The sequence below is a fragment of the Meleagris gallopavo genome, chromosome 10 (assembly GCF_905368555.1).
Source record: "Meleagris gallopavo chromosome 10, MGAL_WU_HG_1.1, whole genome shotgun sequence".
In the NCBI taxonomy this organism is placed as follows: domain Eukaryota; kingdom Metazoa; phylum Chordata; class Aves; order Galliformes; family Phasianidae; genus Meleagris; species Meleagris gallopavo.
The window spans coordinates 26,950,091-26,962,685 of NC_139413.1; the positions used below are offsets into that span (position 1 = coordinate 26,950,091).

Genomic DNA, 12,595 nt, shown 5'->3' on the forward strand with positions numbered 1-12,595 from the left:
ATATCAAATGTTCTTTTTGCAGTTACTGTAATTTGAATGTGATGTTCAGACGTCTGAGCTGTCTGCTCCAGCATCAAAAGGGAACGATCGCTCCTTTTAGTTGTAAATAAATTCATGTTTTAGTTGAGGACACTTAGGGAAGTGGAGAGCAGAAAGAGCAATTTATTATTAGCTCCGTCGCTTTAAAATACATTCACTCTTTGATTCAGCTTTGAAGCATTCTCCTTTGAAGCAGCATTAAAGTATTTAAATATGAGGAGCCCTAGCAGGGGGAGATTACAAGTTGAGATATTTTGTAACCTTTCTTTTTCTTTTTTTTTTTTTTAATTTTTGCTTTCTTTTTTTTTTTTTTCCTCCAGAGGAACGATGACTGTAAGGGGTTTTGTCATTGCTTGGAATAAAATTGGCCATCCACTTAAAGCTGTAAAAAAATGTTATCCCAGCAATGAGGGGGGGAAGAAAAATACCAAAAAACGTTGTGTATATATACAAATTTTGTATTAATTACATTCTCCTTTGTCATGCAGATCGTGAAGCTTATGTCTAATAATTCTCAGAATGATACTTCTCACGCAGGTTTATAGTACCTTGTTATTTCCAACTTTGCTGCTTACTGCAAGTTGTGTAGCCCGTGTTGAATGCTAGGGAAGTGTTGGTTTTCCCAGTTTGTCCTCCAAATAAAGTGCTGTCAGAAAAATTTGTACGGTTCAATAATTGCTTGGTCTCATAGACACCTTACGTTTGCTGCTTTATTCTTACGGCTTAGAACAGCGATATCATTAGGTTGATGTCACCGAAACATAAGAGAAAGAAAAATATCCTTGTCTAATGTGCTTTACGGAGCAAGGTGAACTTGGAGACTCTGAAATGCTTATGAAATTCAAGGGCTTCATTCTGGGTGTTGCTCAGCTTTCTGCATGGCCCTGAGCACGTGTGTGTGCACCCCGGGCCTGGTTCTGCTCGTGGTGCAGCCTTTGAGCAGGGCCAGGAGGAGAGCTGGGAGCCCATACAGAGCTGAGCAACACAGAGCGGATCCCTTTGAATTGTGTGGCTGGTTGGTTGAAGATAAGTAAATTAATTCACCAGCGTTTGCCTGTAGGATTTATCATGTCAAATGCCTGTGATTGAATTTCCCATACGCTGCTCTGCTGAGAGCTATTGATTTATGGCATTGACTTGCAGTAATCAGAACGTGCGAGCTTCATGAATTTAACTCTTGAGAGATAAAATGACACTTCTTTTTTTTTTTCAGGCATTTCTATAAAGCGTTTTTAAGCACATGCTGGTCGAACATTAGCAAGGCAGAATGGTCTTGAATAAGAAAGGATTTTGAAAGTTAATCAGATGTTGTCCTGTCAGTGCAGAAGATGCCATAAGTAATAAGCATCTTTGGAAATTAATGCTCTCTTTCATAAGGGAAGTCAGGTTTTGTCTTCCCTTCTTCGTGTAAAAACTTGTCTGACTTTTTGTATTGAGTCTTTTAGAAAAGACCACAGCAAGTATAGACAAAAAAAAAAGGGAAAGCAGTCTGTTTTGGCAGAAGGTTTAATGTTTAAGCAGCGCGAATGTTGGTCAGCCTAAACAAGTAGTTAACAAGTAAAGACATTATTAGAAGAGGCTAACAGAGCATTAGCACACCTATTGATATGTAGGGACCATAAATTCCAGCTGCATCCTCTGATAATCCACATTAAATTAGATTTCCAAAGACTGCAGTGTCAGGATCTCCCAGCTGAAACTTCTGTGGTCCCAAGAAGGGATGTAATCTATATGCTAGCAAAGAACACAAGCAAAAATGAAATGCTCCTCTAGACTCTAACTTCTGATGAGAAGCAATTCTTATGCAAGAAATAAAGTTTTCTTAATGAGCAAAAACAACTCAAAGGAAACATTTGGCCGTTGTGATTTACCTTGTAATAAGTTGTTTGTTTGTTGTACAGAAATGAAGATGCAGTCAATCAGATGGCTGTTACTCCTTTCCCATTGCCTACCAGCACCCACCCTTCTATTGAGGTAAGGTTTGTGGGTTGGGACTTGTTCTGTTGCTGTTTTTCATTTGGGGGATTGATGTTATTGTTTTAATCTGGGGTTGCTTAATTAGATAGATTAATCATCATTACCAGTTCATTATAAATTCAAGCACCTTGTCTAATTATACCCTGGATCATAAAATGCATTGGATAAGAATTTGACCTACTAGGTGTGTTTTCCCCATCTTTTTTTTTTTTATTGTTCTCATCATTACTGAAAGAACCGGCGTGCAGTAATGACGTCTGTTAATCAGGGTATTGCTGTGCAGGAGATGTCTCTGAATGAAAACTTTGCTGTCTCCTGTCCTGCTCCTTTCTGCAGGCTAGAGCAGCAGTCCTTGACCTGGAGCATGGATATCCTCTTACAGAATATAAATATTTTGCAGGGAAAATCTCACACTTTTTGTGTTCTGTTTCCCTGTGAATATTCTGCATGGAGCACTAGAAATGAAGTAGGGGTAAGCAACAACAAGGAGTGGTGAAGAGTTCACTGCATACATGGCTCCATTCCAGGAGCATCTTGAACCAATCCCAGCAGAATGAGGAGCATTGGTCCACAGCTCTACCTTGTGCCCCAGCGCTGCTCTTGCTCCTTCCTGACCAAATTTTTCTGCTGTAGAAGCAGGCGAGGGCTGGATGAGCAGGGAGCTTCCATGCTCTGTTGTAGCGTGCAATCTTCCAGTGTAGAAACTGCCTTAGCGTGGTAATGTTAGCAGTGTTTTTCTTTACTGTTCTTGCTGTCTCAGCCCCAGTGTAGGCTGATTGCTTCCTTGTGCATCATGAATCCCTGCAGTGTCACCCCATTATTATCATTTTGACATCTCAATACAGTGTAACTAAATTTTATAGATAAAGCACATGTTTAGCCTTACTGTTGCTTTTTAATTCTATTTCTATTTGCACTAACAAAGCAAAAGATGCTGTATAATTCAATTGGGGTTTCGTCTTGCCTTGAGTTGACAAATTCAGGTGCACTAAACTCCTGATACTTCAGTGGGCATTACTGTGTCCCTGCAGCACCAGGCCATGCTCAGCAGTGCTGGATGCTTTTCCTGGTCCCACGTTTGCTATTGCTTTCTGGATTGTATTAGCACCAATGGCTGCTTCCATACAGACACAGAGCTGCACTGTACTGGGAGAGAGCTGCTCAGGTTTTGTTTGGATCTGAGTCATTTTGGGGCAGTGCTTTGGCTTTTCTTTCCACTTCAAAGCAGAATGCTCCAGGTGCAGCTGGTGGATTGCAAATTACTCTACAATTAACAGAGCCCGAGTTCATTCCGTTTTTGTTGACTCCTTAATACCTGCATTTGTTCCAGGCTTTGTTCAATATTTGTGTCTTTGGGATGGACCACAAAGCTTTGTTTAGTCACATGCTGTTCTGTGGCCAAAAGACTGTAATTAGACTCTCCCAGCATGTGGAAGCAAAAAAGCTCAGTCTTATGTGCAATGTTTGCCTTTCAAGGTGGATGCGTGGGCAGAGCTTCGTGCATTTCTGGCAAGCTCTTACTATATGCGTTTCCTCTGTTTTCAGAAGTAAATGTTGTGTTTTACTTTCAGTTTGGCATTTTTTATTCAATGAAATAAATGTACCCCAAAGACACTCTCGTTGCATAGAATTTGACAATGCTTTCTTTTGTCAGCTGTTTGTGTCTTAAGAAAGCCTGACTGTGCTTTTGTATCTTGAAATACACAGTAAATATTTATCATAGGCTGAATGTGAATCTAATCAGGTCATCTTAAATAGCATAACTAATGTTATGTGTATCAGGGAGCCATAGGTACCATATACTGTTCTTCATCTTTTCTTTGTATTCATTAAGGCATTCTAATATGAAAAATGCAAAATAGTAAATAAGTCTTAAAATAAACCTAACTTCATTGCATGAAAGACGAGATAAGACTACATTGTGGTGTAATGCTGTGGGCATACTCCCAAAAGCAAAGTACGTTATTCGTTGCTCTCAAAGATCAGTTTTCAAAATGTTTCATCCATCAGAAAGCTGCTGCGTCCGTAATCCGTTCAGTTGGTGGTACAAGATGTTGTGCTGCAGTTCTGAACGGGGCGGAGGTCTCTTCAGAAAGAGAGAAACCTGTTACACCTTGGATGCAGTGCATGTGTGCAGCACGTGTTCATAGCCTTCCAGTATTTAAAGGGAGTTTACAAACATGAGGGAAAATGACTTTTTATGCAGGTAGATAATGACAGGACAAGGGGGAATGGTTTTAAACTAGAGGACAGGAGATTTAGATTGGATGTCAGGGGCATGTTTTTGACTGAGAGAGTGGTGAGGTGTTGGAACAGGTTGCCCAGAGGTTGTGGATGCTCCATCCCTGGAGGTGTTCAAGGCCAGGTGGATGGGGCCCTGGACAACCTGCTCTAGTAGTTGATCTAGCAGCTGGCAGCCCTGTGGCCCCCAGCCACAGGGGTCGATACTTGATGATCCTTGAGGTGCCTTCCAACCCAAGCCATTCTATGATTTTTTGAAAGCCAGAGACTATGCAGGAGGAGCTTCAGGAGCACATCTTGGGCCTAACAACATCAGTATTTTCCCCATTAATTTCACTCATTCATTCTCCGTCAGCTGTCTCTGAATGCTCTTCTCAGTATTCTCTCAGCGATGCGCAGAAATAATTGAATCCTGAGGTGACATTTGCTCTTCAGGTGGAGGACAGTGCTCCAGGCTAAAGCCTGCTGAGCATGGTGCCCACGTGCCCTGAGTAGAGAGACTTTGGCCTTGGCGATTCCTCCAGGGCAGAGCACTTGGTCCTGATGCTGCCAACCCGCTCAGCAGGCAGGAAGGATCAGTGGGATTCCTTCAGCACACTGAGCATTTGGGAAACTCGTCCCCTCTCTAGTGGTCTGGAGGAAGCTTCCAGGTTGATCTGGCCTTGAATGTTGACCCAGATCTGCTGCTGGGTGCTGCTATCAGACTACCTCATTGTACTTGGGGCTGGCTGAGTGCAGACTGAGGTCTGTCTTTCAAAACCTGTATCGCTTATTTGTCTTCTGACATTAGGATGCTTTAATTGTGGATTTTTTTATTTTTTATTTTTTTTTCATGCTGCTACTTGTTTAGAAAAACAAAAAGAAAGGCAACATTGGCATTTTTTTTTTAATTTAGCTGTAATGGGGGTTCGTAGCTCTGTTTAAAGACTGCTTTCATTCCTTTCTACCAGGATCACGGCTGCACTGAGACCCCAAGCAGTGAAGAAGACCCAAGCTTGGACGTTGTCATGAAAAGCCTGTCTGATGAGGAGCCCAACAAAGCTGTAAGCAACTTAAATCAATACTCAGTAACAACCACAGCTTAGAATTGTTTCGGTTTTTTTATCTGCCTTTGGGTTGGAGTGTTACAGCACACTTCTGTAAAATAATATCCAATATGTGTAAGAGCAGAATCAAATCTTTCGCTTTACATACATAGCATATGTTTCATTGCATGTTTTCATGAGTTGTGACTTCAGTATAATTTGTTAAAATATTGAAATAAGTATTTGTATGTAGTGTTCTGGCTGTCTCTGGAGCTCTTTCTCTGTTAGGGGGTTTGGTTTCCACTCTTGCTATCCATGTGTGACAAATATATGGTCTGTAAATCATTTTCTTATTTATATTCATAGCTTCATAAATTCTAAGGCCAAAATGGCTGTTATCATAATCTGGTCTTGCCTCCTGAATAACATAGTTATAGAGTTACTATCAGTAATTTGTGCATTGAGCCCATAACTTCTGATTTAATGTGTTACTGTCAGTATGCACTGTAATAAATACTGAACTTCTCATTGATACAGATAGGTTTTTGTTGCTGTTGTTTAGTATGTCAGGATTGTGCATTATGAGAAATCTGAAAGTCCTTCAGGGTTCAGTTTTAATCTCTTCTTTGGACTCTGTGTTGAAAGTTTAAAATGGAAAACTACGTGCTGAGAAGTGACTAACTTAGAGGTACATACAATGTGCTGAGACAATCTATTCCCAGCAGTCCACTCACCCTTTTTGCAAGGAGAGCATCCTCTGAGACTTGCTTTATGTGCACAGTTTGTATGTGCAGTCCTTCACTATGGAAAACTGACACTTGTTTTCCTAACTTTTTTTTTCTAATTCCTTCTGGCTCCACCATGTTCTTATGTGGTGAACAGATTTATAGTGTCCTATAACAAGTAAATATTTGAGTATCAAAATTAACCAACTTTAAAATGAATTTGTTCATGTTCATAATGAATTGCGGATAAATTGAATTATTTATGTAAATATTCCTTAGCTTTGTTCAGAGGTCCTCATTTGGGCTGAGATATAAATGAATCAAGAGTTTTCTTATGTTCACTTGTAGGTGCAATTCACTTGCTTTTATTGCTGCACTTAGTCAACTTGGCAAAAAGAAATGATGGGTTATGGACTAAAGTGGAAAAAAAGATGCAAAATAAATTGGAAAAAAAAAATCTCTTCTTGTAGGATATGGTGCTGTGCAGTTTTTTGAAAGATAATGGAGGGAACATGAATTTAGTACAAAAAAATAAAAATGGAAAAAAAGTGCAGCAACCCAAGATAGGCATGGAGGTAAGATGCCACTGGGACAGCAGGCGGCACAGAAAATATTGGCAGCTTCTTTTCAGGCTTGATATGAAGCAAGAAAGAATAGAAATGAGAGGCCCAGCAGGGAAGGAAGCTGCCCCGGGTCACTGGCAAGACCAGGAGGCCAGTCTTGGTGCTGCTGCGCAGCTCTGCCTCTGTTCCTCGGCACTTTGCTTAGATGTGATGTATTGATTTTTATATATTTTTTTTCCGTTTAACAAATAGATACCAAAACTTGAGGACTGGGAGGTAGGTCTAGACAAGTGTTTGAATGCCTGTGAATGAGACTGCTCAGTACCTTGTGGCTTTAGTTGGGCCAACCCTTAATTTGAAAGCATAAATGGATGAAATTACTGAAGACAAGCTTCTGAATGTCAGATTTTCAAATTACATGACAAATATTTCTAGAAAGCCCATCTTATTTTCATAAATGCTGAAAAAATTTGGTTGTCATCAGACTCATCAGAGCAGCAGGATATGAGTTCGGAGTCATAGTGGCATTAAGACTTCAACACTGCAATTGCATCACAAGATTTTGAGGTGTTTTGAGGAAGAGAGGCTTCTGTTGCAATCTTTTAGTGGCTGTTGGGGCGAAAGAAAACAGTGCCTTGTTTTTCATAGATTGATGGCTGCTACTGGAGCTGATGCTGCTTCACCATTGTTATTGAATTTCTCAGTCTTATGTCAGGATAAATCAGGAATGTAAAAGTCAACATGTGAGATCAAGTTCACTGAGTAAACAGAAAGTATGTGCTTATCAGCAGATCTTCTGCAAGTGCATGCAGCTCAGAGCACAGACAGGATGTCTCACCAAGCGACAGCAGCAATAAAAAAAGTATTCCTATCATCCTGTGCAACTGATAAATTTGTCAGCCTCTCCCGAGATACTTTTTGTTGTCACTTCATCACTTTATACTTATTAAAGTTATGTAATGGACATTGTTGTAGACTTGGACGATAAGAAGGGGAAAGAAAACAACTTTGTATCTGAACTGGAGCCAATGGAAGCGTTAGGCAAAGCTTGCACGCTTATTAGCTGCTGTTTGAGGTGTCCTGATAGCAGGCCATGGTGCTCTGGGCACTGCTGCCCTCCTGCTTTCTGTACGGTGGTGCTGGAGGGAATCAATAGATGGGGCCTGGGGTGATTCTCAAAACTTCTAGCTTTATGAAGGTGAAAGTGGCTTGAACAGCCATTGTATGTGCTCTGAAACATCTCATGTCCTGGCAGCGTGTGCGTCACTTGCCGGTGGGATAATCACTGAGGGGGGGTGGATTCACTTTGCTTAAAGATCTGAACTTGAACAGCAATCTGTCCTTGAGACAAACAGAAAAGGTGTTCTTGATGCACTAACAAAGAGGAGGAGCTTTGTAAGAATGCTTCTGAATGTAGCTGGGAAAATGAATTCCACTAAGCCAGCTGGGTCACAGGCTTATGGCAATTGCTGAGTGTGCAGTGCAGTGTTGGAGTGGCTGTAAATTTCTTCATTTTGTCCAGATGCCTCCATTATAGTCTGAGCTTTAGTGGAGAGGATTAGAGGGTTTTAAAGATGAAGTTTCACATTTTAGTTGTGTATCAGAATGGAAAAGAGAAGTATGGAATTATTTTGTATTGCTTATTAAAACAATCTCTCATTAAGTGACAAAGCAATCTTCCCACTTCTCTCCCAATACTCCTGATAACATGAGATTAAGATCAGTCTTCCTCACTTTTTTTTATTATCCCTTTGGGTAACAGTTTCTGTTGTATGAGCACAGCAAGAAAAAAAATCAGGAGTCGAGCCTATGGGGCTTGGAGTGGTTAAATGTAATATGGCAACAGGAAACAAGGCCAGTATTTCCAAGCTTGGTAACCTAAAATTTGATTTATTTTATGTATGAATTGTCATCTTAATTAGAAATTCTTTTGAGCTGCAGAATATCTCTGTCTTTTGAAGTTAGTATTCAGCTTTTCAGAAAATTTGTTTATCAGTGCTTTTAATGTGAGGTAAGATAACCAAATCTAATGCTGTGATCAAAGTGGCCCAGGCTTGGCACAGAAATAACAAAGGGAGGACACTGTAATTATCTGGAGACACTTGGAGAAGAAAAAATGTTCCTTAGTGTACTGAAAGAGTGTGGAAAGAAATTAGGATACAAGTGGTGCCTGTGATTGTGCCATTGTTTGAGACATTCCATTTGAGACATGCTTTATGCATTGTAAGCAGTTGCTTTATTTAAGTACAAGCAGTATGTTCTGTTCTGTACTGAGAAGCAATTAAAAAAAAAGAGAGAACAGATCATTTTGAGTTCCTTTCAGCTATAGGCACTGTATGGTCTGTACCTGTGTGTTTCCATATCACATGGGAATGGCTGATCCCATCACTCCACAGAATGTACTTCCATCTCCTTTCTAGTTCCATGTTTTTCAGGAACAATATAAACAATGCAGGATAATCCCTTCCCAGAAAATCCACTTCAAAAATGTTATGCATTTTTAGTAATTCTTGTTAATCTCTGTATTCACAGTAATTTCTAGTAATTCTTAATTCTTTTCTAAGTAACTTCTCTAACTTCTGGACTTCAGCTGTGTGCACTAAAAGTGTGCACCAGTGATGATGAAATGTCACTGTATTTAACCAGAATAGCCATTTCTGGCTTTGGAAGATACTGTATTTAAGATAATATTACATTTTCAATTACACCTTGCTTTCTTTTTTGACTTCTTAGGATGTGAAGTATAAAGCTGACAAACCGGTGTTGGTGGATCAGTTGGAAGTAGAGGAGCAGCTCCCAGAAAATGTAGGTGTATTATGTTAGAGAGCTGGACTTAGCCATAGATTGTGTGATTTTTGGGGGGACGAGGGGTAACTGGAGAAATACAAAAATAATTTTTGAGAGAGATGGGACTTGAAAAATAATTTCCTTCTCCTTCAGTACATTGGAATAGTCAGACAGGCTAATGTCAGGAATGTTCTTTGTTCAAATAAACAAAGCAGTTATTTGGCATGAGAGGCACCACTGAGAAGGGTGAAGTTCTGTTCACACAAGCTTCCTACACAAACATTGCTGGAAGCGCAGTTATCCAGTCTTTCTGATTTGTCATTTATTTTTAAATTGAATGTTTTCAGTTCATCACCTATGCTTATTATGTTTCCTGTTGACTTGGTGGATTTAGTAGGACATGCTAATCATGGAGACATCTGGTCCTTAACGTGCATTTCTGTGTTTGATAACTGATTTCTTGTGCTTCCACTGTGCTTCACTTTTAGGTCCTTAAACAGATGAAACAATCCAAATCTTCAGCAAAAGTACCAGCCAACTTGCAGGAGATATCCCTGGTGTCAGCACCAACTTATCTCTCTCCAGACACAGAAATCACAAACCGCAGTACGAAATTTTTTTTTTTTTTTTTTCAGTGATATTGTATGTATTTAATACCTAATCCAAGATTTTGAAGGTGTTACTCATTTTTTTTAATGAAAATAAAGATAATCTGAGACATCCTGGCATTTCTATAGTGTTGGGAAATAGCTTTATATACCCTGACTGGAATACACCTTGCTATTGTTATCTGAGTTGTATAGATCATATCTGAATTAAATGTCCTCCCAGACATATTCTCTGAACATTTACTCCTAGAGCTGGAGTTGTTCTAATTTCGAGACTTGAAAAGTGACTCGCCATAATCTTCAAGGTTGGCTTAGATTGGATGAAGAGCAAAACAAGAGAGTTTAACTAGTTGCTGTCATATGACTACTTAAATTGTTTTATTTTCTCTTGTCTGATAGTGTGACTTATTCGTTTGCCTTTTGCATTCTTAGATGTCTTACCACCTCCATTGCCTGTGGATCCAGCAACATGTCCTATTGTTCCTGGACAGGAGATGACTATAGAGATATCTAAGGGTCGATCAGGACTTGGACTCAGCATTGTTGGAGGGAAAGACACTCCACTGGTGAGCTGGTTGAACTGATATATTATTGTCCCTGCTAACTAATAAGAGGTAAAGAAACTATGCCATTAGTCTCTTAATAGCCTCATGAATTGGTCAGTATGTGGAGGAGAAACTAGAAACTGCAATCTTCGGAATCACATTGATGACTTTGCCTTCTATCTATTGTTTTCTGTAGTAATTCTGTGTCTTCAAGCTTAATCTGACCTTGGCTATGCTGTTCAAGAAAAGAAATTGTCTTCGTCTATTTTAAAATATAACAGTTCAAATGTAAACTCAGCAAGTTAGTTACGCTAAACCTATTTCTGCCTCTGCTGTTGATGTTTTGATTCCTCTCTCCATTTAGGAGATGCTGTATTTTTAAATAGCTTAGTTTTAAATGTCACGTTCATTCCTTTCAGTAAACATGTCTGTTTCAGAGGGTCTTTATTGGGTTCTTCTGAATCCCACGACACAGAGAGATTTGGGACAATAGACCCGCTTTGTTATCTGCAACTGTTCCCCAAAATATCATGTTGGTTGATCGTTAAATAATAATATGCTTTGAGTGTCAGCAGGCACAGATTTTAAATAGTTGCAATGCAATAATCTTTTTCCAGATCAAGGGAAAAAGCAAGTGTAAGGAATAAAGTCATTTTATTTTTGCAAATCGTAGGCTGTATCTTCTACAGCATGAAAGCTGAAATTGGAAAAGGTTCAGCTTGCCATCCCACTTATCTAAGTCTCTGACTACGTGGAGACCAAATGAATTACTGTTTCACATGGAGATAGATCTGAGTTACTCTGAAGGTTAAATCAGCCTATACAATTTTCACTCTGTCCAGCAATGCACCGTTTTGTATCTAGTCTCTTTTTTATCTAGCTCCTCAGTGCTGAGTAAATTCAAATAGGAGTTTCAGCATGAATCATCTCTCTGCTTTTTTCATTTAACTGGAATTTGGAAGTAATACGTGGCAGTCTGTCAGACACAATCTGGTACGTGTCTTTCATGAGATTTTCATATAAATAAATGAAAATTACAAATACCTTCTTTACAGAGCAGATGAGAAAAATGCAAAAGTTTCAAATTAAGTAAGTGGTTTTGGTTAAGTTTTGTGCTTTCATTACATAATCATTAAAGTGTCTTTGTAGGAGTTTTTATTTAAGAGGTCTATGCAGTAAATGTGAAACTCATGGGGGAGAGACGTCTGAGTTCCAACGTTTCTCATTCTTGCATTATAAGACCTCCCAAAATGAGTCCCTGCAAACTGTTCTCAAAACAGGCTGCCAGGGATGTGTGATGGTGGGATCAACATCACTGTCCTGTACTGCCAGTCTCTCCCAAATTATTTTGAGATTTGGTGTGGGTTATTCTTGCCATGAAGTCAAAAAGCTTTGATAAAAATCTGAAATAATTTATATAACAGAATGGAGAGAGGTTAAGAGGTAAAAGAAGATGATAATCAAGACTAAGAAATTTTCTGGTTGGGTTTCTTGGACTAGAGTAGAAATACAACAAAACAGATAATTGATGCTGAGCGATCTATTTTTTTCTTCTTTTTCTCCATCGTTTAAATGGTGGGATGTATTTCACTTTCAAAATAGGCAAAATAAACTGACTTAAAGCTTCTTTGCTTATGCAGCAGTGCTGTGGAAGTTCATCACTTCCAAAGGTCCAGTCATGTGACAGAAATTGTATACCCAAGACCCACAGTTTTTTCCAGTGCAATGAAGTTAATACTGAGCTGTAATAAGTTTCAGTAGTTTGGGGTTTGCTTGAGGTTTGTTTGTTTGTTCATAAAGGTACTTTTTGAAATGGGAATTGTCAAATTGGAGTCAGAATGGGAATAGAACCTCTCAGAGCTTATTTCTGGAGGCGTGAAGGAGGGATTTGCTGTCTTTCATGCTCCTACGCTTCAGTGCACACAGACCACAGAGATGAGATGCCACGACAGGGCCATGGAAACATGTTCCACTGGAGGCAGAGGGCAGAGTAGTGGCAAGTCCGTGGGGCTGATGCCTGTGTCTGCTGCACAACTGCAGAAATTTGTTCTGCCTTCCTCTTTTGTGAGAAAACAAGACACAGAC

General features: G+C 39.5%; 1 protein-coding gene across 10 annotated transcripts in view; it reads left to right on the top strand.

Annotated features, from left to right (window-relative positions):
* The window catches only part of PATJ (PATJ crumbs cell polarity complex component), a 142,999-nt gene that overhangs the window by 99,828 nt on the left and 30,576 nt on the right, over positions 1-12,595 (top strand). For all 10 annotated transcript variants that reach the window (XM_085231934.1, XM_085231937.1, XM_085231935.1 and 7 more), the window contains 5 exons: positions 1,941-2,013; positions 5,208-5,300; positions 9,304-9,375; positions 9,846-9,963; positions 10,398-10,531. In XM_085231934.1, coding sequence (XP_085088060.1) covers positions 1,941-2,013; positions 5,208-5,300; positions 9,304-9,375; positions 9,846-9,963; positions 10,398-10,531 — 490 coding nt within the window. The remainder of the gene's footprint in view (positions 1-1,940; positions 2,014-5,207; positions 5,301-9,303; positions 9,376-9,845; positions 9,964-10,397; positions 10,532-12,595) is intronic.